At 42.2% G+C, this 25,093-nt stretch overlaps 1 protein-coding gene across 2 annotated transcripts in view; it reads left to right on the forward strand.

The window, feature by feature from the left end:
• The window catches only part of LOC108412136 (leucine-rich repeat-containing G-protein coupled receptor 6), an 82,354-nt gene that overhangs the window by 10,452 nt on the left and 46,809 nt on the right, over positions 1-25,093 (forward strand). For both annotated transcript variants that reach the window (XM_017684048.2, XM_017684049.2), the window contains exon 2: positions 22,860-22,931. In XM_017684048.2, coding sequence (XP_017539537.1) covers positions 22,860-22,931 — 72 coding nt within the window. The remainder of the gene's footprint in view (positions 1-22,859; positions 22,932-25,093) is intronic.

Genomic DNA, 25,093 nt, shown 5'->3' on the forward strand with positions numbered 1-25,093 from the left:
AAGAGTTTTATGCCAGCTGTGGAGTAAACACAACCTGTCCAGCGATTTATCAGGAGTTCCAGAAGCAAAGCCAGTAAAACATTTAGAATACAGAACAAAAATGAAAACACATGCACATAGCTTTAACTAAAATCTCAAGGGGAGCACAAATTGTTTCTTGTAAGGAATGGAGTCTGGAGTGTATCTGCCATATAACTCACAAACTTACAGCATTTACACAGCCTGAAATACATCACTGTCAGCATCAGACAACTAAGTGCAAACCGAGGGACTATTCATTAAAAAGGAGTGCAGGTGTCAGCATTGTATTTGGGGGGGGGGGGGGGGGGGGAAGAGGGAGAGAGAGAGAGAGAGAGAGAGAGAGAGAGATGCTCTTCATGCATCATCCCTGAATCCAAAGATCCACTCAGAAACAAGAAAACTCATTGCACATCTACAAGCACACTGCTGATCAGTTGTTTAGGGAATTTTACTGTTCGCCTCCATTAATTTTTTCCTCTTATGTGATGTGCTTGTTCTGTATAGTCTAAGTTAAAATAACCCCATTCATACGACAGACAAATGTTCACCACCATATTCTACACAGCTACAAAACATGTCCAGTAAATTAATGTTTTTCATTTGTTCATTGTTCAGACAGAATTTTGTGGGTTTACAGATGGCTTCGGCAGAATTTTGTGGCACTGCAGTTGAGTTCAGACAGAAATTTGTGGGGCTACAGTCAGGTTCAGTCAGAATTTTGTCAGCTACAGTCAGGTTCAGACAGAATGTTGTCGGCTACAGTTGAGTTCAGACAAAATTATGTGGGGCTACAGTCGGGTTCACAGAACTTTGAGGGCTACGGTCAGGTTCAGACAGAATTTTGTGGGGCTACAGTCAGGTTCAGACAGAATTTTCTGGGTTTACAGATGGGTTCGGCAGAATTTTGTGGCACTGCAGTTGAGTTCAGACAGAAATTTGTGGGGCTACAGTCAGGTTCAGTCAGAATTTTGTCAGCTACAGTCAGGTTCAGACAGAATGTTGTCGGCTACAGTTGAGTTCAGACAGAACTTTGTGGGGCTACAATCGGGTTCAGACAGAATTTTGTGAGGCTACAGTCAGGTTCAGAGAATTTTGTGGAACTACAGCCGGTTGAGACAGAACTTTGTGGGGCTACAGTCAGGTTAAGACAGAATTTTGTGGGCTACAGTTGGGTTCAGAGAATTTTGTTACCTTACAGTTGGGTTAAGACAGAACTTTCTTGGGCTATAGTGAGATTCAGGCAATTTTTTGAGGCTACAGTCAGATTCTGACAGAATTTTGTGGGGCTGCAGTCAGGTTCAGACAGAATTTTGTCAGCTTCAGTCAAGTTTGGATAGAAATTTGTCAGCTACATTTGAGTTCAGACAGAATTTTGTGGGGCTGCAGTCAGGTTCAGACAGAATTTTGTTGGCTTCAGTCGAGTTCGGATAGAATTTTGTCGGCTACAGTAGAGTTCAGATAGAATTTTGTGGGCTACAGTCTGGTTCAGACAGAATTTTGTCGGCTACAGTCAGGTTCAGACAGAATTTTGTTGGCTACAGTCAGGTTCAGTCAATTTTGTCGGCTACAGTCAGGTTCAGACAGAATTTTGTCGGCTACAGTCAGGTTCAGACAGAATTTTGTCGGCTACAGTCAGGTTCACACAGAATTTTGTCGGCTACAGTCAGGTTTAGACAGAATTTTGTCAGCTACAGTCAGGTTCAGACAGAATTTTGTGGCCTACAATCAGGTTCAGACAGAATTTTGTCGGCCACAGTCGGGTTCAGACAGAATTTTGTCGGCTACAGTCAGGTTCAGACAGAATTTTGTGGTCTATAGTCTGGTTCAGACAGAATTTTGTGGCCTACAATCAGGTTCAGACAGAATTTTGTTGGCTACAGTCAGGTTCACACAGAATTTTGTCAGCTACAGTCAGGTTCAGACAGAATTTTGTCGGCTACAGTCAGGTTCACACAGAATTTTGTCGGCTACAGTCAGGTTCAGACAGAATTTTGTGGCCTACAGTCAGGTTCAGACAAAATTTCCAGTTTAAGCCTCAGGGCTCCACCAGTTCCAGCTCAGAATAGGTCACATTCATTCAAATCCTTTAGTGTCTGTGTTTCCTAGGAAAGGAAAGGAAGGAATCTCTCTTTTCCTCTCCCTTTTTCTATGCTGAATGGAGAAGTGTAGTGGCGATGGCGAACCAGTCTGGCTTGCGGAGGAAACCGCGACAAGCCAATTAAATGTGTGTGTGTGTGTTTGTGTGGACCACCCACACATGACAAACCAACAAAAAAGTAGAGACTACAAGCAGCAGCTTCATTCTGGAGCCTGACCATGATTCCATCTCTGTCTGGTTTCCTCCCACAGGCAATTCTATTCTTTTCTGTTCTGACTTAACAGTGGTCCTTTTTTCATTTAATTTCTCTCTTCTGCATTTCTCACCTTGACAGATGCTAAATGCACAAAGAAATTCCACTGCATGTGTACTATGGTGAGGAACTGAACTGTGGACCCGTACAAGCCCTTAGAGTTCAGCTTTTAAAGCATATTCTGTGTTGCTTTGCCCATTATGTCAGTGGAGCGATGGCTATCAGGAGTGACCTGGGTCAGGGTGGATGTAAACATGGCTGTTCAGACTCAGGCAGGCTGAGAAAGGGAGCATTGCGAATGCTGGCCGGCAGGACGGACAGTATCAGCCCTCAGAATTAACATGCTGGCTCCAGACTGCTCTCGCTCTCTTTCTCTCTCTGTAACTCTCTCTTTCTCTTTTAGTCTTTCATTTTTTCAACCCTGGGAAATGTTGAGTCATGCTGCATTTGGGTAGTATGACTCAGCAAACAATTATTTGTGTTTTTTTTATTTAAAGTGATAGTTTGCCAAATTTACCCCAAATGTAGTCGATCAGCCAAGATGTGTTTAGTATCTGAAGTTTGCTTCTTCAACTCCACATGGTTTGAGGAGAGTGTGTGATGATTTAGGCAAGCAGACAACATCATGCTATATGGTGGAGTATGAGTTTCCAAAACTTGTTAGCAACATAATTTATCTTTTTCTCAGTGTTGGAAAGAGTCGTTGTTGTTGTTGTTGTTGTTGTTGTTAGTATGGTTGTTAGCTGTTCACCGATGCCCTTGGTCCAGTCTGTTGACCAATCAGAGGCTGTGTTCTTAATTCGTTGACCAATCATAGGCTGTGTTCCTGACTCTTTGACCAATCGGAGGCTATGTTCCTGACTTGTCGCAGGAAAAATACTGCCCTTCTGGGCAAAACAAAAGTACATTTCTTGCATGCCACATTCACAAAATATTTAATCTTTTCTCTACAGGATGTCCTCATGAGAGAAATTGTAGGTAAATTTTTTGTTACTTCATCTTCTTATTTACCTGCAGTGTGCAGATCGCGAGCTGGGTGGGGCTGAGAGCGTGACTGGCTGATAGCCAGCATGGTGTTGGTGGGGATCAGCATAGAATGAAAGATAGATGCCTGTAATTACTTGAGAGCCAGTCGGCTAAGGAGTCATAACACAAAGAACCATAAGAACCCGTTACAGCTCTACCTGAACTTCATTTTAACTTGCAGCCAAGATTTCATTTCACATCAGGTGTCATTTCAAAGACACTTACTAAGTCTACATGTCGTCTGGATTAAGGGCAGAATAACTGAGCTGCAGTAAAACTGTCAAACAAAGTTACATAAATACTTACCCCAGTTTACCCCAGCACAGTTATCATCATTTAATTACAGCGTTATCACTATCAATGTCCCTACTGCAAAAAAAAAAATCCAGTTGGAACAACTGAAGTACCGTGTATAAAGTCTGAGTTGGAGATGAAGGCGTTTCCTTCTGGATCCTTCTTGTGTTGAGCATTCTGTGAAACCTGAGATCAGAGAGAAGTTCACTGGTTTTTGTTGAATTAAAGTAAATATATTTACCCATTTGCAGCACTGTTTATGGTAGTAGTGCTGAGAAATGGATTTTGTTGCTATGATGAATGTGAGCTCTGGCATGTACATGTTACACAGACTTCGCTGAACCCATCAAATCTAAACATTTCTAGCACTTCCAGCCCCAGAGCAGATTAATTCTGGATGAAGGTGCATCAGCACCACCCACATTAACTACAAAGTGGGTGATGCAAGAACCAAGCCAGCTCATTACCTGCCAAAGCCAGACTCCATATTAAATTGCTTCACCATCCAGGGTTCACAGAGAGTGAACAGTCTTTGACCTGTGCCTCAGTGTTAGAACAGATCCATAAAGACAGTGAAGACAAACCCAGCACTGGCTTCGAGAAATCATTTGTGGGTGTGTTTAAGACTCAAGGCTTGGCTGGAACCATAAAACCTCTGTGCAGGTTGCACCAAGATGGCCTCCATGGAAAGTTGACTCCTGACTGTAGAGAGGAAGTCCTGTGCCACATGCTCCGTTGTCCTCACAAATCCTGGTGTCAGTCATCTTGAAATGGACGTTCCTCACAAAGGGCAGATGTAGAAGATCCCACCTCGCAAGTCACCTCAATCTCAGAAATTCCAGTACTGTGTTCCAGCGGAGGTGTCTGTATGTCATTGACATTGCTAGAGTAGACAATGCATTCTCTAAAATAAGACATCAGAACCAGAATAGCCAGTGACATCTCTAATGTAGGAAGTTGATGGTCTCAAGCCAACCTGGCAATACTTGAAAATATCCTACTACATCATGGGAAATGCCCACCTAACATTAAACAGCAAAAAACCTTGTGTCAATATCTTAAATTGGACATTGCTTTCAAAGGACAGATGTGAAGACCACACCTAGCAAGTGAGTTCAGCTCAAAGTCCCTGTACAGTGTTCAAAAGCATTGACAATGTGTTCCCTGAAGTAAAACATCAGTACAAGAGAAACTTGTATATGCTGCCAGAAGACTTAGTCAAGGCTTGGTGTTTAGCTTTGGTCATGGAGGGCCTCAGGTCAGCTGCATTAGAGTGGAGAAATCACCTCCAACTGTGTTGGACTCCGGCCTTCAGGACCAGAGCTGTACTTTCTTGCTTTAGAATGTCTAATAGAAATGCTTTCAACTAAGGGAGCTCTAAGAGATTAAAATTTTGACCTGGCTGATCTTTCCTCTCAGAAATGCTTCTAGCATCTTGCTGAGCTAATGCTACAGCAGTCTGACATTTCATCAGTGTTGACCTCCCACTCATGATGCCTGCATCAGTGGACAACTGTTGGCTCTGAAAATAAGGGTGGTTGTGCAGTGTCAAGTTTGTCGACCGCTTCTCAAATTATATTCCATATTAACAGAGACTCCCAATGTGTGTTTGGGCTTCAGTAATTACAGTAATCAGGAATGATTTCCATGTGCAGTCGGGTCTGGTTTTGGCTGCTTGTGTTTCCTTTGCTATACATGACAATGGATAGATGGCGCATAACATACAACAACTATTTGCCTAAATTATAGTTTCCTTATAATGCAATATAATTCAGAAAATGACCACATGGAATGTGCCTTCAGCCGAGCCGTTCTGAATCTGCCCGTCTTCTGATCCATGGACAGGTCATCCAGTCAGCCTACAGACAGAAACAAACAGGCAGAGAATGGAGATCTACCTGCCCCACCTTTAAAGGTGCGCTAATTCAGGGCAGCACACAACAATGGCTTCCAGATGGGAGGGGGAGGGAGACAAAGGGTGTAAAGAACTGAGCAGTATTTCTTGTTCTTGTTGAAAAAGGCAGCCAGGATGCCCATATTGGTTTAAGTGCTGATGGGCAGAGATTGCTAGTGTGCTCAACGCTACAGACAAGGTGTGAAATAAAAGGGTTCCTGGTAGGGTCTGAGACCCCCTAATTAACCTCTTGGAGCCCCTGATTGTCACAAAATCAAAAATTCTGGGGGGTCCCTGAAAATAAACTAAATATGACGTTATGCTATCCATTATTTTAAAATAACAATGAAAGGTCATTGTTTATATTGATTTATGTGCAGTACGACAAACTATTGTCTTTGATATTGTTAATCAACTAGTGATGCAGCACTACCTCGGGTTGGCGCTCTAGAAAATTACTAACACTGAAGTAACCAGCCAATGTGGGACACCCAGAATACCAGGAGGTATTTTGCACTCTGGCTATAGATCACAGAGTACTACTAGATAAGTTAGATAACTTACTACTAGATAACTATTAGATAAGCATTCAAGTGACATCATATCAGACTTACATTTTGTAGTAAAAGAACCATTTAACCAAGTCTGTAACTCTGGGTGAATAAACCAGATGCCAAGAGATGTAAAATAAACTGTGAGGTTTATTTAAAAGGGTACGATTCAAAAGAAGAGTGTCAGGTGAAAAACGGGATAAGCAAAACACGATACGTAGAACAAAAATGATGGTGAGGAAACAAGCAAGGGTCTAAGCAAGACAGCAGTCAAACAGCACCTATAATAAAGGGGCAAAATTCAAAAAGCAGTAACGGTAGATAAAATAAGGTCAGAACAGAGAGATAAAAAGAGAAACTCTCTGTACGCACTGGAACCCATCCATCCATCCATCCATCCATCCATCCATCCATCCATCCATCCATCCATCCATCCATCCATCCATCTTCCACTGCGTATCCGAGTCCGGGTCGCAGGGGCAGCAGCCTAAGCAAAAAGGCCCAGGCCTCCCTCTCCCCCGCCACCTCCTCCAGCACTTCCGGAGGGATACTGAGGTATTCCCAAGACAGTCGAGAGATATAATCCCTCCATCGTGTCCTGGGTCTTCCCCGGGGTCTCCTCCCCGTCGGACATGTCTGGAACACCTCCCTAGGGAGGCGTACAGAGGCCATCCTTACCAGATGCCCGAACCACCTCAGCTGGCTTCTCTCAACGTGGAGGAGCAGCAGCTCGATTCCGAGCCTCTCCCGAAACGCCGAGCTCCTCTAAGGGAGAGTCTGGCGACTCTGCGGAGAAAGCTTTTGGCCACTTGTATCCGCGATTTTGTTCTTTCGGTCACTACCCAAAGCTTGTGTCCATAGGTGAGAGTCGGAATGTAGATTGACCAGTAAATTGACAGCTTTGCCTTCTGGCTCAGCTCTCTCTTCACCATGACAGACCGGTTTAGGGTCTGCATTGTTGCAGGCGTCGCGCCAATCCACCTGTCAACCTTTCGCTCCATCCTTCCTTCACTCGTGAACATGCACTGGAAATCCACAAAATCAATACGTCACAACATGTGACAAACAGACGGGTATAAATTCTAGTAGACATGAAATGAGTTCAGGTAACAATAGTCTTGGAACTGGATGCCAATTAGCTGGCTGTGTCATTAGATTAGCAGGTGCATTCTGGGAAATGTAGTTTTTAAGGTTGACAGAGTTCATTGGGGGACCTAAAAGCTGAAATTTCTTTGATGTTGTTCTGTGTTGGTCCATTCTGTGCTGCTATTATGTTTGTTAGTATTTTAACCTTCTGGGGTCCACAAACTGACCAGTGCATCAAATTTGATGTTTTTAAATCTGTTTCTGTATCTTTGTGATTACCCGGCACAGAAATACATTTCAAACTTTTCCTGAATCTGTAGAGTTGCCCCTTTCCATTACGTCTTATCATAAGATTGTATGTGACTCACAGCTGGAGTTATGAGGCTATGAATAGGGCCTGAGATTCACATCATCTGCCTCATCTGGTCCTTCAGTTTGACGAAACAGAAACATCAGTATCCTTCCATAACCCCAATCTCCAATCCACAAGCATCTCTACTTCTACCAAGCCCATGTGGGCACATACTGTACAGCTGAATTTCTTGTCCAGCTCGAGTGCATGTCAGGGTCACTCCTCCTGGCCAGGCCATGCATGCTTGCATTGTCCAGATTCCTCGTCATCCATGGGAATCCGCAGGACCCCGGCGCTGTCATCAGCCCCCATTCTTCAGGACCACAAAGGGGGCATTATGTAAAGGCCTGGCCAGGCTGGATTGTCCTCAGAGCAATCGTGTTTGGCAAAGTGAGCCCCATTAGTACTGAGGGATTAACAGGAAGGCCAGGCAGCAGGCGATGAAAAGATGATGTGGGCAGGAACTCACTTAATGTCTCTGCTGAGATGCAGATTCAGCTGGACGCAATGATGCAGATATAACAGCAGCGTGCTGCTCAGGCCATGAATTCACACAGCAGGTCTGTCTGCTGGTGAATTGATAACAAATCAATACATGATGACCTTTTCCTCCACAACCGTTCTCCGTCTCCAGCCACAAGCAGCCAGAAATCATTAAAAAATGGAAAACATCGCATTCTCATACTGTACATTACTGAGGCTGATGGAACTTCCCAACCCTGCATGCTGTTTACACCCTCAATATTTTTTGTTTTGTTAAATTATTTTTACTAGTATTTTATTGAAACAGGCAGAAGAATTAAAAAGTATGTTTACAGAATTCAAATGAAATGTAAATGCAATATTATTGATTAATTATGTAATTACATTGAAAAACACGGAATGTGGAGTGAATGTACACTCACTTGCCACTTTATTAGGTACAACTGCTTGTTAACACCAATAGCTAATCAGCCAATCACATGGCCGCAACACAATGCATTTAGGCATGTAGAGGTGGTCAAGACAACTTGCTGAAGAGCAAACCGAGCATCAGAATGGGGAAGGAAGGTGATTTAAGTGACTTTGAACGTGGCATGATTGTTGGTGCCAGACAGGCTGGTCTGAGTATTTCAGAAACTGCTGATCTACTGGGATTTTCACGCACAACCATCTCTAGGATTTACAGAGAATGGTCCAAAAAAGAGAAAATATCCAGTGAGCGGGAGTTGTGTGGACGAAAATGCCTTGTTGATGTGAGAGGTCAGAGGAGAATGGACAGACTGGTTTGAGACGATAGAAAGGCAACAGTAATTCAAGATTCAAGAGTTTTATTGTCATGTGCTCAGCAGAACAGTTCATTGTACAGTTGCACTGTACAATGAAATTCTTACTTTGCTGTTCCTCCATTCACCATATATATTCTTAAGAGAATAAAAAAGAAAATATAAGAATAGCTCTAAGAACAGAAGTAAAAAGTAAAAGCAAAAAAGTGTACAGTATGTGCAATGTTGAAATAAAATGTGTGTATATGCAAATAAGTGGAGCAGCTGTTCATAAAGTGCATCTAGTGACAGATGAAAACAGATGTAAACAGTATTGTTCAGTAACTCAAATAACCAACCAAAATCTCTAAGGAATGTTTCCAACACCTTGTTGAAAGTATGCCACGAAGAATTAAGGCAGTTCTTAAGGCAATAGGGGGTCCGACCTTTTATTAGCACCTAAGGTGTACCTAATAAACTGGCTGGTGAGTGTATATATACATTTATTGAATATCTGTAGATATTGTAATGATTAAAGAATGACATACCTCTCTGCAAAAAATCATCAGTCAATCCACCCATCATCCTTTCACCCATCCTCACGTCCTTCCATCCGTCTATCCATCCAGTCATCCATCATTCCATCCATCTAGCTGTCATCTATTCCCCCATCCTTTCATATTTTCATCTATCCATTCATCCCTTTATCAACTCATCCATCCATCTGTCCACTCATCTATCCATCCAGTCAGCCATCATTCCATCCATCTAGCTGTCATCTATTCACCCATCTTTCTGTCCTTTCATCTATCCATTCATCCCTTTATCCACCCATCCATCCATCTATCCATCCATCCACTCATATTTATCCATCTATCTACTCATACATCTATCCATTGACCAATCCATCCATCCATTCATTTATCAATCCATCCACTCATCCCTCTGCTGGCTCAGATGTTTGTCCAGGTTGAGCAGATAAAGCCTGCTGAGCGTTCCTCTGGCAGGCAGGTGATAAATGGGGCCGCCATTAATGACACTTAATGCCTCCTCAAATCCCCACAGAGGCATCAAAGACGCTAAGAGCCCCGGCACTAATGGCCGTCGGTGGAAAAGGAGGGGGATTAGGTGCTGGAGAAAAAAGAGAAAAGGAGTTTGGATGGGACGCAGTGAGCAGGAAGAAAAGGCCGAGCTCACAGACACACTTAGTGACAACAAAAAGACGGAGGAGAGACGTGGAGGAATGCATGGAGTATGATGGGGCGGGGCAGCTGGGCTTAAGGCCCTCTGAACGTCTTCATTAGAAACACAGAGAAACTCTGCTGTGTATGTGTGTGTATAGTATGTGAGAGAGAGAAACAGAGATACATTAGGACCATTTATAGAGAACGTATGTTAACACAACAATAACCAGTGTGTGTGTGTGTGTGTGTGTGTGTATAATTATACATATATATATATATATATATATATATATATATATATATATATATATATATATATATATAAAATATAATCCAGGCCCTCTGGATTGGGCTGCCCCCCGCTCCAGGCAGGTGTGCTCGCTGCCCCCTAGTGTGTGTGTGCTCACTGGAGTGTATGTGGTGTTTCACTTCACGGATGGGTTAAATGCAGAGGTGAAATATTAACACACACACACACACACACACACACACACACATATATCCATCCATCCATTATCTTCCGTTTCTCCAGGGTTTATGGGAGAGTCCAGACACCCTGTGGAGGAAACTCATTCTTTCGGTCATTACTCAAAGCTCATGACCATAGGTGAGGGTGGGAACGTAGATCGACTGGTACATTGAGAGCCTTGCCTTATGGCTCAGCTCTTTCTTTACCACAACAGACCGGTAAAGAGCCCGCATCACTGCTGACCCAGCACCAATCCGCCTGTCAATCTCCCGCTCCCTTGTACAATCACTCATGAATGAGACCCCGAGATACTTAAACTCCTCCACTTGAGGCAAGAGCATATCCCCAACCCAGAGAGGGCTCTCGACCCTTTTCCACCTGAGAACCATGGCCTCAGATTTGGAGGTACTGATTCTCATCCCGGCCGCTTCACACTCGGCTGCAAACCGATCCAGCGAAAGCTGAAGTTCATGGCCTGATGTCCCCAATAGGACCACATCATCTGCAAACAGCAGTGATGTGAACTTGAGGTCACCAAACCGGACACCCTCCATCCCTTGACTGCGCCTAGAAATTCTATCCATAAAAATCATGAATAGAATCATTGACAAAGGGCAACCCTGACGGAGTCCAACTCTCACTGGGAAGGAGTCTGACTTACTGCCGGCCATGTGAACCAAACTCCTGCTTTGTTTGTACAGGGCCGGAATGGCTCATAGCAAAGAGCCATGTACCCTGTACTCCTGAAGCACCTCCCACAGAATACCCCGGGGAACACGGTCGAATGCCTTCTCCAAATCCACAGAGCACATGGTTGGGCAAAGGACTAGTTGGGCAAACTCCCATGAACCCTCCAGAATCCTGGAGAGGGTGAAGAGCTGGTCCAGTGTCCCACGACCAGGCTGCAACCCGCACTCCTCCTCCTGAATCTGAGGTTCGACTATAAGCTGGACTCTCTTCTCCAGTACCCCTGCATAGACCTTACCAGGGAGGCTGAGAAGTGTGATTCCCCTGTAGTTGGAACACAACCTCCGGTCCCCTTTTTTAAAAAGAGCCACCACCACCCCAGTCTGCCAATCCAGTGGCACCGCCCCTGATGTCCACGCAATGTTGAAAAGGCGTGTCAGCCAAGACAGCCCAAAACATCTGGAGCTTTGAGGAACTCCAGACGGATCTCATCCACCCCTGGAGCCTTGCCACCAAGGAGCTTTTTAACTAACTTAGCTACTTCGGCCTAAGTAATGGACAAGCCTATTCCCATGTCCCCAGACTCTGCCTCCTCACTGGAGAATGTGTTGGTGGGATTGAGAAGGTTCTCAAAGTATTCCTTCCACCGCCCAATGATCTCTTCAGTCGAAATCAACAGCACACCATCTCCACTATATACAGTGCTAGTGGCACACTGCTTTCCCCTTCTGAGTTGCCTGATGGTTTGCCAGAATCTTTTTGGACCTGACTTAAAGTCACTTAAGCGGAACATGGCCCATTCTGAGTCAATATCCCTCACCTCCCCCGATATCTGGTCAAAGTTCTGACGGAGGTGTAAGTTGAATATCAATCTGACAGTTCCCAGCAAACCCTCACTATACGTTTGGGTTTGCCTGGTCTGACCGGCATCTTCCCCCACCACCTGCTCCAACTCACCACCAGGTGGTGATCAGTTGACAGCTCAGCTCCTCTCTTTACCCAAGTGTCCAAAACACATGGCTGCAAGTCCGATGACACGACAACAAAGTCAATCATTGAACTGCAGCCTAGGGTGTCCTGGTGCCATGTGCACTTATGGACATCCTTGTGTTCAAACATGGTGTCCATGATGGACAAACTGTGGTTTGCACAGAAGTCCAAAAACTGAACACCACTCGGGTTCAGATCAGAGAGGTCATTCCTCCTAATCACAGCCCTCCAGGTCTCACTGTCATTGCCTATGTGAGCGTTGAAGTCCCCCAGTAGGACAATAGAGTCTCCAGGAGGAGCACTTTCAACCACCCTTCCCAAGGACTCTAAGAAGGCTGGGTACTCTGAACTGCTGTTCGGTGCATAAGCACAGACAACAGTCAGGACCCATTTCCCAACCTGAAGGTGTAGGGAAACTACCCTTACATCCATCGAAGAAAACCACAACAAACAGGCACCGAGTCGAGGGGCTATGAGAAAGCCGACACATGCCCGCTGCCTCTCACCATGGGCAACTCCAGAAAAGAATAAAGTCCAGCCCCTCTCAAGGAGATTGGACCCAGAGCCCAAGCTGTGTGTTGAGGTGAGCCCGACTATATCTAGCCGGTATCTCTCAACCTCGCGCACCAACTCAGGCTCTTTCCCCGCCAGTGAGGTAACATTCCAAGTTCCAAAAGCCAGTTTCAGCAACTGAGGATCAGAACGCCAAGGCCCACGCCTTTGGACACTGCCCGATCCAGAAAGCACCGAACCCCTACTACTTCCCGCTCCCATTGGTGGTGGGTCGATGGGAGGGGGGACTCATGTAACTCCTTCGGGCTGGGCCCGGCTGGGCACCATGAGTAAATGCCCAGCCACCAGACGCTCGCTGGCGAGCCCCTCTCCCAGGCCTGGCTCCAGGGTGGGGCCCCGGTAACCCTGATCCGGGCAGGGTACACAAGTCCTGTTTTCTTCTTATTTTCATAGGGGTAATTATGGATCACACTTTGTCTGACCTGTCACCTAGGACCAGTTTGCCATGGGAGACCCTACCAGGAGCTTTTGCTCCAGACAACATAGCTCCTAGGATGATTCAAGCACACAAACCCCTCCACCATGATATATATATATATATATATATATATATATATATATATATATATGTATATATATATATATGTGTGTGTGTGTGTGTGTGTGTAGACACCTTATATACAGACACCCGACAACAGCATTGCCACATATATAGCAGCTGTTGGAAGAACACCTTGTATCTCCATTTTTGTCGTTTTTCAGTTTTTGACATAATATGAAAAAGTCTGCTGGTCTTTACATTGTGTTTAAATTTCATGAAAAATGGACCAAAAGAAATGGCCCAAAATTTTCTTCTGACAACAGCAATATATATATATATATATATATATATATATATATATATATATATATATATATATGACCGAGCTCTGTATTCCAAATTGTTCCAAAAGAGTGTAATGAATTAGAATTACCATTTTATGTACTACAGTAACTGATTTAGTTCTTGTTCCTTTTGGAAAACTGCTTTTATTTGTTTATTGGGTTATTTTATTTGGCTAGTTCACCAACTTTTTATGATGGATGCAGCAGTGAGGATGACATGAAGACCAAGTGGATCTCACTGGCCACTTTATTAGAAATTCCTCCTTTACTATGCAGATGTTTAAGGTGGATAGAGGGGCCTAAACACATCCTAAAACACTGAAGGCTGAAATATTCTATGTGCTGTAATTTTCCATTCCACCTTGTGTCTGAGGTAAATAAGGTTCTGTGAAGGAAGTGAAATTCCTTTGGTCAAAATTAAACGCTGGAGCTCCAGAGTGTTTCTATGTTGTGTAATTAGTGAGCCAATGAAGGCAGCAGAGGCAGAAGAACACTCAGAGCCTGAAAGAGGATCTTCTGTTCAGGCTGAATGGAGGGATAAAATGTGACAAAAAAACGAAGAAGAAAAACAGGTGAAGAACAACATTGTTTGGCTTTTCTTCTGGCGGTGAAAAGCACAATGGTGCAGGAAGGAGGACAGTACAGGCGTCTCCCTGATTCTGTTCAACTAAAGCCTCGGTTCTCCGACACGCTCTCCGTCTGTCTCCTCCTCTTCTTTCTCTCTTTTGTTCCTCCCTTCTTTCAGCCAAGCACTGACATACAACAGGCAGAGTTTGCGGACGACTGTTCTCTCTCTTTCCTTTAAACTGAGTGTTTGTTCTGAAATTGTCAACGACACCTGTAAACACTACACACATTCATAGAATATTGCAGGCTTTGAATACTCATTTTTCTCAAAATGATCCTTTAAAATATTAATATTTCTGTTTCATAATTTAGCATCATTTTAAGTATGATTCTTATGTATGATGTTTAGTAGGGGGTGATAATTCATAGTTGGGTCTCCAAAGAAAATCATCTTAATGGAGTGATACAGTGTTTGTAAAAAAGCTGTGATGTTATTGACACGCTATTTGTTTCTGTTAGCTCTCTTCAGTGTTTCGCTCATACAAACACTTTAACTTCAGGGTGTCTTTAGGCCCCTCTGTCCAACTTAAACATCTATACAGTAAAGGAGGTGTTTCTAAAAGTGGCCCGTTAGTGTAAGCACAAAGTGGGTGTTTCTAATAAAGTGGCCCGTTAATGGAAGCACAATCTAGGTGTTTCTAATAAAGTGCCCAGTTAGTTGAAACACAAGATGGGTGTTTCTAATAAAAGGTCCAGTAAGTGGAAACACAAGGTGGGTGTTTCTAATAAAGTGGCCAGTTAGCGTAAGGACATGGTAGGTCTTTCTAATTAAGTGCCTAGTTAGTGAAAACACAAGTGGGTGTTTCTAATAAAGTGGCCAGTTAGTGTGAGCACACAGTGTGCCTTTTAAATTAAGTAGCCAGTTAGTGAAAACACAAGTTTGTGTTTCTAATAAAGTGGCCAGTTAGTGGAAACACAAGGTGGGTCTTTCTAGTAAAGTAGCCAGTTAGTGAAAACACAAGTGGGTAATTAGAATAAAGTGGCTGGTGTGTGTACCTGAAGAATAAAAAAAAATGTTCTGTTGTTGTATATACTAGCATCCATGAAGGTCTTCCACGCTGTGGGGTGTTTGGGTGTGTGTTCAGGCATAGCATATTATGAAAGCCTGTATGTGTTCGGCACTTTTTAAAGTGTAACTATGAAATATCCATCTTTATCTCACTCTTTTTTGAGGCTGAGCCTTCAATCCTCCTCCCAATATCTCCAGGGTGGTCTTTTCTGAGCTGGAACAAAGAAACATTAAAGAAATGGGTCTGCTGACCTGTGAGCGTGTTCGCAGAAAAAAGGCAAAAAACAGGATGCGTGCCAACAATGTTCAGATTGTTCCACTAGTGATGATGAATGAAGGTTCTGTCATCAATGGGCTGAGTCAGAAGAAGCTGTTCTACAATAAAACTCCTTAAAGTTCTTATCAGCTCTCACTGAGAGAAACAACAGTGTTTGTGTTAGCGTATCAGTTTGTGTTTGAAGTGTTTGAAGAAGAAAACACAGAAGATGAAAGGAAGAACCCTGAAACAACTGAGGTTCTAGATTTTAGGTTACCTCTGATGTTTAGTGCTCTCTCTTTTAGAACACACAGCTTAGTGAGGAATGTCTGAGAAAAGCTAAAGAGCAGAGGCTCCATTGTTTTGAGTTCCTCTGTTCTCATTCGAGGCCTTTATGAATGGAAGTGAATGATGAACTGATGAGCCGTTTCTTCCTCCACACTTTACTTCACCCAAAAAGAGGCCGAAGTTTCTCTCCATGGAGACTGTATCAACTTCCCCCAAAACAGGATCATCATCTATTCAGCTTTCTATAGCAACTTCCTCTCCTTTCTTCTTTACAAACATTCTTTAGGGTGAAGTGTGAATGCAGTTTCTTTTTTCTTCAAGCACTTTCAGTTCTACACAAAGCTAAAGTTTCCGCTCTTTTCAGCCACACTGTATCTTCTCAGGGCTTTACAGTAACACGATAGCTGTGACTCAGTAATGATCTTAGCAGAGGAAATAATTCATACAAAAATTTTAAAAATCTAAACTTTATAAAAAAACAAAAACTGTGTAAGTTAAAAAAACACCAAATACTCTTAAACTTAATAAAAACTCAAATTTAAGCAAAAACTCAAATTTAAAAAAAAAAAACCTAAAAATTCAGAAAAACACCCAAAACTCTTAAACATCAGAAAAACAGCAAAAGTCTTATACTGGCTATAAAGTTTGCGCCGTGATCATTATAGATCAGCTGTGTGTGTGTGTGTGTGTGTGTGTGTGTGTGTGTGTGTGTGTGTGTGAATAATGTCCTGACTCTTTTCCATACTGCTGTTAAGCGCTCGCCTCAGATCACCATCATCTAAAGAAAAACAAGCATCTCCAGTGACAGTGGAGTGACTATACAGCAGAGCATAACAGCATTCTTTGCTTTTATAGTGGGTTACTATAAAGAAATTTTATTCTAATTATCATTTTTGAAGCATTTCTATTGGTCCGTTTGTTGTGAAGAGTTAATACAGGGTGAAGAACAGACATGAGCCCTAATGATGTAGAGTAAATAAAACTGAAAAAAAATGGAGAAACGTGTTTTTTTTTACTTTGGACAGTGACAATGTGCTCTGTAAGTTATGGAGATTTTTTTGCGAAGTGTTCCTGTTTAATTTGGTAGATTACTGTAAAGCCATCAAACAAAATATGATTTTGAAAATCATATTAAATGTTTGATAAATAATTTGGATAACAAATAAATCTAGATTTATTTATTTGAAGAAGAAAAAATACTCTGTTCTTGAAAACACTCTCATGAGTGTGCAAGTCCAGCAGAGGGTGATCATAATTTGATTTAATGTCAAAGAACAACACAGAGTGGCTATGTTTACGTGAAAAGATTTTTGCCAGTCCGATTGAAAACAATCGGATTACAGATTCAGACTGAGGTGTTTATATGCTCACTCTGTTCAACAGTCTGATGGAGAATCTTCGTTTACATGCCCACTACAAGTAATCCGATGCAAAATGATGTGCATGCATGGAGTACCGCCTAGAGTAAACGTTACCATGACAGCAAACATCATGTGAGGTCCAGTCAGCGTGAGATGAGTTTCCAGTTGGCGCACGTGTTTTTAATTGCTTAATTGCTTTAATCTGATGTCAGGCTCAGAAAAACGTCCTTCACATGTACTTATAAAGGATGACGTCATGCTCTGAGACACATAAGTTGAACGTCTGTTCCAACGCCGTCTTTTAAAGCTCAAAACATAAACTTCGTCTCCTCTGTAGACCATTTTCTGCTCGTCATGTTGAACGGTATAAACCTTTCACTATGACATGCCACGCATGTGCAGATCATTCTTACACGTTCCGATTGGAGTGTAATCAGATTAAGGCGTTTACGCGGCTATTATTATTCTTCTATTTAAAGGATTATTTAGAGGTTTACCCACCTCGTTTAATCAGATAGAAATTGTATTCTGATCGGCCTCAATCGGATTAGTCTATTCCAATTGAGGTGTTTACATGGACGTATTCTATTCCGATTGAGCTATTAGTCGGATTATTAACGGATTATCATACTGCATGTAAACGTGGCTAGTGTCATTAAAACCAGAAGGTTTATTCAGCCTAACACAGAATGCCATAATGTAATATCTCACACAGAGTCTGAGTTTAATTCCTACCAGAAAATAAAAGCTTATAATCCTCCATCAACAGAACATAGCAGCATGGATCCCCATTTACACATTGACTGCCTGGATCTTTTAGGAGAGATTTTAAAGCGCTACTGCTCTTTTTAATGCTCTAAGGATGCTGAATGTCTGTCTGTTTATGATCTTAGATCTGCAGATACTGACCTTCTGCAAACACCTTCCATAAAACACAGAAAATGTGGAGAGACTATTTCTGTTATTCTGCTTCTAAACTGTGGAACTCAGTTCACCTTTTATTAGACAGTCAAGCTCAGAGCTCACTTTTAATAAACATCTGAAATTGCAGCTTGTTAACTCAGCACTTCATCAAGACTCTACGTCTCTTTGGTCAGCTGTGTTTCAGACAGTTCTGATTAATAAATAAAAACAGTTACGAATCGACATTTAAAAGGTCGATTTCAGCATTTTCATGAAGTTCTGTGAGTTTTTGTCTGGACTGGAGGCCAAAACAGAGAAAACATACCTGGATAATGTGTGGACGAGGCTTAAACCTAATCCTGTACTACTTCAGTTTAGTCTAAGACAAGACCTGGTCCAGTCTGGAGGCTGACACACACAAACACAGAGAAACTGGACGCTGCATTGGAGTGTTTCTCAGCATCTGATGCAGATTTTCCTGTTTGAGTGAGAAAATAAAGCTGCTCTGGTTGAAGCTGTGATCACTCCAATAAAAACAGCAGCAGATGGAGCTCGAGAGAGTAAATGAGATATGAATTCACAGAGAGTTCAGTGAAATAAAATAATCCGCCGAATGCTTTGATGGATATGAATGACTCTCTGTGGAAAAATGCAGGTTGTTTTTTCTAAACTTTGTGTTGTTGTGGTTTTTATTCTCTTTTCTCTCTGAACGCTTTGATTAATGTGCGACCACAGCAATCATAAATCTGCAAAGGATCTTTTTTATGCAGTTTGTCTAAAACATTTTTTACACCATCATCCTTCCTTCTGTTTCTAGTTCATCAGGAACGTTGCTGCTGTCAGCTGCGAGTGTTTATAATCTGTTGTTCAGATTGTAGTCGAGCTCAGAGAAAGAAACAATCAAACAGCACATAAGAAGAAATTAGTCACGTGTTTACTGTTTAAGGAGAGTTTCATTCTACAGCAGTTTAGACCCATCCATTCAGCCTACAGCAGTTTAGCCCCGCCCATTCAGCCTACAGCAGTTTAGCCCCACCCATTCAGCTACAGAAGTTTAGCCCCACACATTCAGCCTACAGCAGTTTAGCCCCACCCATTAAGTCTACAGCAGTTTAGCACCAACCATTCAGCCTACAGCAGTTTAGCCACGCCCATTCAGCTTAAAGCAGTTTAGCCCCAACCAATCAGCCTATAGCAGTTTAGCCCCACCCATTCAACTGAATTTATAAGAAGTGCTGCAACCATTACTGTTTTTTGAATTAGGTACAGCAAGTGAGAACAGAGCTGATTTACATATGTCAGTCTTAAAGTCACAGTAACACTGTATAAGTTTTGGTTCCTTGAATTGGGGGTCTGTAAATAAAGGGTTCACTGTTCATCTAATAGAAACATAATGTGTGTGTGTACTTGGCTGTAATTTGCTATGAGGACAGCGAGTTCAGGACCTCAATAGCTTCTGAAGGATTCTGAACGTTTTCATTAGATTCAGTGTTGAAAAAGTGACAAAAATACTGAATTAGCAGTGACTGGTTCTCAGCTGACCTAAAAAAGGTGTGGCTCGGCCATAGACCATTATACATAGTTCTGTTCATCTCTGTTCAAGTTGGTGAACTAACCTGAGCCCCAGAGTAACTATTCAGGTATGCAGCACACATGTTATAGACTAACATATAAAATCACAATAGTAAAAATGTATCTAGCTTACAGTTTATGAGCGCAATTTACACATTAAACTTGTAAAATGCAAACCCTATGTTTCATGCTTGGACTGCTCATAGTGTTGCTTCCTAAGTCAGCATGCTTTAGTCAAGCTCCAGTAACTGCTCAGGTTAGGCTACAGGCTCCATAGTCAGCAATATTAGTGATTAGAAGAGAAATTAAAGCTGTACTATGTTACATATTCATAACATACTACAACCAGCATGAGGAAGTTCGACTAGCATATTGATAGTATAGCGTCATGTTGCTAACATTAAGAAATCAGAATGTATGTTAGGCTGTATTTTGCTTTATTAACTGTAGTAAATAGTAGTACTTTTCCTGTTAGCTGGGGTTTGATAGAGACAGCCTTTTATAAACTATGTTAATGTGAACTTTTACAGTAATCAGTGAATACAGAGATGGAAAAGAGGCAAGCAGAGGCAGAGAGAGAGGGGGTAAATGGAAAAAGTCTATTTGAAACTCACTTGATTTAGTGAAGGTTTTAACATGTATTTTCAACTGAAATTAAACATAAAAATAGTTAAATGATTAATTAAATAAACTTAAACAGGGCAAGTGGAGTCAAATCAGTTTATGCAAAAGTAATAGTAGTTACTAATAGCCCTGTGTGTGTGTATGTGTGTGTGTGTGTATGTGTGTGTGTGTGTGTGGTGTAGTAGATTTCTGTGTGTTTAGTGTGTGTGTGTCATGGAGGGCTCACACTGCCGCTGTTCCTCAGACGTTCTCCAGAACTCTGAACAGTAAATGAGCTTTTCACCTCTCCGTGTCCGACACTCCGACAAAACAAATAAGCAGCACAGAATCGGAGCAGGCAATGAATATTTTCAGACCACTCCGTTTATCCTGTCGAGCCTGGTGGTCTGGGTTATGATCTGCTCAGTCCAGTGCCCTGGGGAGAATGCGATGAAGTAATGATGCTGTTTGGTTTGGTTTCATTCTCATGTGCACACACCAACACACACTCCTCAACACACACTCCTCACATCCGCTGACACTCACTGCAGCTTCACATCAAACACCTTAAATCGTTAAAACATTAAACCTTTAAATCATTGAATCTTCAAACACCTAAAATTATAAAACATTAAAACTTCAAAACATTAATACATTTGAACTTCAAATCATTCAAACATTAAAACATCAAAAGGGCAAATCATCAAACACCTTAAACAATTAACACAATTAAATCATTAAAACCTGCTCAAAACTCAAAACTAAAAACTCATCAGAGACCTACATTCATAAATAAATAAATAAATGTGTGTGTGTATGCGTGCGTGTGTGTGTGTGTGTGTGTGTGTGTGTATATTCTCAAACAAATCAAACCAGTTTTTCTCTCTTGTGAGGTCCCCAATTTATCCAGAATGTCATTCTGAGCTGAGCACTGCAGTAACTTACCTGTTCAGCTTCACAACAGTTCAGAAAAGAGAACCGTAAAATTATCATTTGAAGCTGTTCTTTTCAGGACAGAGGATGTTCTGAGGAAGCTGAGAGACAAAGATAAACACACACAGAACATTAGTGTAGAAATGATTAACTATGAACAGAACCAGAACAGAGAGAAATTAATACTGTATAAAAAAGTAAGGGAGAAAATGAAACACCTCAGAGGAGGAGAACATCTGAATCTGTCTGTAAATGTGGACGATGAAAAGGTCAGTGGACAGGTACGTCACTGCAGCAATCAGGTCAGAATGGCATTGTGGGTAAAGTGTGTGACCTCACAAATGAAATACAGGTCTGATCTGAGTGAACCAGAAACATCTGCGAAGCAGCATCACATACAAACACAGTTAGAACACAGAGAAACCTACAGCCTCTCATTCAGAGTAGAACCTTTTCTCTCTGAGGTTCTGCTTTTCAGAGCAGTTCTGTGTCTGAGTGGTTCTGTTTCTCTGAGTGGTTTTGTTTCTTTGAGTGGTTCTGTTTCTCTGAATAGTTCTGGGTCTGAGTGGTTCTGTTTCTCTGAGCAGTTCTGTGTCTGTGTGGTTCGGTGTATGATCGATTCTGTTTCTCTGAGTGGTTCTGTGTTTGAGCAGTTCTGCATCTGTGTTTTTCTGTTTCTCTATATGGTTCACTTCCTCTGAGTGATTCTGTTTCTCTGAGCAGTTCTGTGTTAGTACTGCAGTGTGTTTGATATCCGAGTGCAGTGTTTTTGATGCAGTTTGGCCTGGTGAAGAAAAGGTGGTTTTGGGCAGGTTCTCTCGGACGCTGTTGAGGTCACTGCCCAGGTGCTGGACTGATCAGTACCGGGCCCGTCCGGTAACTCAATACTCAGTGTGCTGCTGGGCTTCCTCGGCCGGGCCGGGCCAAGCCGGTTCACTCTGCGGTGATGAACGAGAGCTGAAACAGAGAGAGACAGAAATAATGAGAGAATAACAGGCGCTCTGATTACAGCTCTAATCAGAGAACTGAGCCAATCAGCTCCCTCAGACCTGATCACAGACACACACACCAGACCACCTTAATCACACACAGAGATCATCAATACAATAGAGAGAAAATGAGAGAGAGAGAGAGAGTGAGCATTACTCAGACGGGCAGTAAATCATGTGTGAAAGGCTCCATATGCACTGATCAGCTTTGCAGAACTTTCTTTACTCTCATCTCATAGCCATCTTAGAGAGGTTCTCTTTTTAAGACTTAGTTCTCCTCATGCTTTTAATGAGGTTCTTGCTTTGAGTCTTGGCTCCTGTAAGTTATTCTTCCTCATGCTCTTAAAGAGTTTCTCAACTTAAGTCTTGGTTCCTTTCAATGGTTATTGTGTGTGCTATTATGGAACTGGACTACGGCCTTTAAAAGTTATTCTTCCAATTCTCCTCAGTAAATGCAGTGATTGTATGTATAATTGTCATGACTCAAGGAACGCTTTTAATGCTTAAATTGTTCCTAGCATTGTTAAATGGTTCTTTTCCATGAAGGGGTACCTGTATGGTTCCTCCACTGTTAAATAACCTTTTTAGCTCTTATATACACATGTATATATAATTCACTGTGCATCAGATGACAGTCTATTTTATGAAGCTTCACTTTGAGCTCAGTCAGAACAGGAGAACCATCAGCTGTGCAATCTACTGTCTTTGATGTTACTAATGAAGGTAGGCTGTTTCTGTGGTTGTGACCATCTTCTGTCTGTGTTCCTGCAGGGATCTGAGCATGAACAACATCAGCAGCATCCAACCCAACACCTTCCAGAACCTGCCCTTTCTCACTGAGCTGTAAGTACCACTGAGAGCTGGTAAAATAAAACTGTTGTGAAATAAAAGGTAGCCTCACGTCAGTAATAGTCACTCCATTTCTTTGGCTCCAGTAGTGCTTCATTTGACCAGACACCACATCTGTCCACATGAACCCTTAAACATGTCCCTCAAAAGCAGCATGAAGAATCTGGATACTGTAAAGATGCTTTTCCACTGCATAGTACGGCTCATCTCAACTTAATTTGACTCTTAATTTGAATTTGTTTCCACTGCAGATATAGCTCATCCTCTATGTAGCTGGTTATCATAGGAATGCTAAATTAAACTACTGTAATGTGAAAGACACAGAGAGAAAGTGTTCTTCAGATGAGGCAGCAAGACAAAAGGCTAGTATGGAAAAACTATGTCAGACAATTCTGGTGCTCAAAGGTGACGTAAGAGGCTATGGTAACCTGGTAGCTAACGTAAGCATAAGTGTTTAGCAATTCTATCTGACCAATCAGCAGCCTGCAGCATTTTTACCTCACCCTTTTGTATTGGCTCAACTCGCTTGGAAGTCGAGTTAAGTCAAGTTGGTAGCATACAGTGAAAGAGCGGCTTAAATACATGTATTGTAGTCTTAATGCACCAGTATGTTGTACCAGTAGAGCAGAGATGTCTGAAGTCTGACCCCAGGGCTGAATGTGGCCCCTGGATTGCCATACGCTGCAACTGTTCCTTTCACTTGACAGTGGCAGCAGTGCTGTAAACCTGCAATTAATTTACAAATAACCTGCAATTTAACACAAACAGTGCAGCTGACAGTGTCTTTTGAACAGACCAAGCCGCCTGAAGATCTAGCCACTGTCTATGCCCTGCCCCATAACTAAAGGCCACTCCAACTCATTTGCAGTCTTCAGGCCAGTCCTCAGTTCCAATTGGTTGTGATGGAGGTGTATTTTAAATATTTAAGGAGAGAGAGATTCTCCCTTAAGAAGATCTTCCTGAGCTGAATGAGGAGTGCTGGATCAGGTTGAAGGTCAATCTATAGGTTGGTTTTGATTGTTGCTCTGTACCATCCATGTTACACAGTGTTTAGATTTAATTTGAAAGCTCAGCTGCTTTGTAAGGTTAAATGGTCTAATGTTTCAGAGGACACAAAGCAGAAAAACCCTCCAAACTCTGAGAGAAGCTGCACTGAGATCTGCAGTGACAGAAGGCAAATGACAGCCCATTTTCACTGGCCGAGAAACACACACACTGAGAGTCTGACTGCGCAAGAGTCCACATCTGCTTCGAGTGTGTTTACATGTGTAATTTGTGTATTTTCACACAAAAACTGTGTTTACAGTTGGAGCCGCAGTGAGAGAGCAGTGTGAAGGATAAATCATTTAGGGCAGCTCCACATTAAAGAGCTTATTTACTATGTTGAATTGTCCCGGTTATATTGTTTGTTAGGTTTTATTTACCGAAATCAGTTAGTCAAATCAATACATTTTTATGTCATCATTTTCCAGCCTCTTTTTATCCCTTACAGTTGAACAGTCTGTTCATGTTACTGTGCCTTTGAGACTGATATATTTAAATGAGCTCTGTTCTGATTGGATGTGCTTCATTTAATTATCAGTCTAGCTTAAAGACTCCTTATAACTTCAGCATGAATGGGTGGAGCTAAACTGATGTAGGCTGAATGGGTGGGACTAAACTGCTTTAGGATGAATGGGTGGAGCTAAGCTGCTGTACGCTGAATAGATGGGGCTAAACTGCTGTAGAATGAATGGGTTGGGATAAACTGCTGAAGGCTGAATGGATGGCGCTAAACTGCTGTTGGATGAATGGGTGGGTTAAGCTGTTCTTGGGTGAATAATTGGGTCTAAATTGCTTTAGGGTGAATGGGTGGGGCTAGACTGTTGTAGGCTGAACAGGTGGGGCTAAACTGCTGTAGGCTGAACAGGTGGGGCTAAATTGCTGTAGGCTGAATGAGCGAGGTTAAATTGTTGTAGACTGAATGGACGGTTATTTGTAGATATTTTTTGTAACATCATGGAAAAAGGAATACAAAACGAGCTGCTTTTGCGGCGGTCCAGTTTCTATATGTGCACTGTATGTGTGATTAATCATCTTTAATTAGCATATGATGATAATATTGAGTTTTTAAACAGTGTGTGTAATTAAGAAAAGCTTGTCTATTTTCCTTAATT

Source organism: Pygocentrus nattereri, chromosome 9 (genome assembly GCF_015220715.1).
Source record: "Pygocentrus nattereri isolate fPygNat1 chromosome 9, fPygNat1.pri, whole genome shotgun sequence".
NCBI lineage: Eukaryota > Metazoa > Chordata > Actinopteri > Characiformes > Serrasalmidae > Pygocentrus > Pygocentrus nattereri.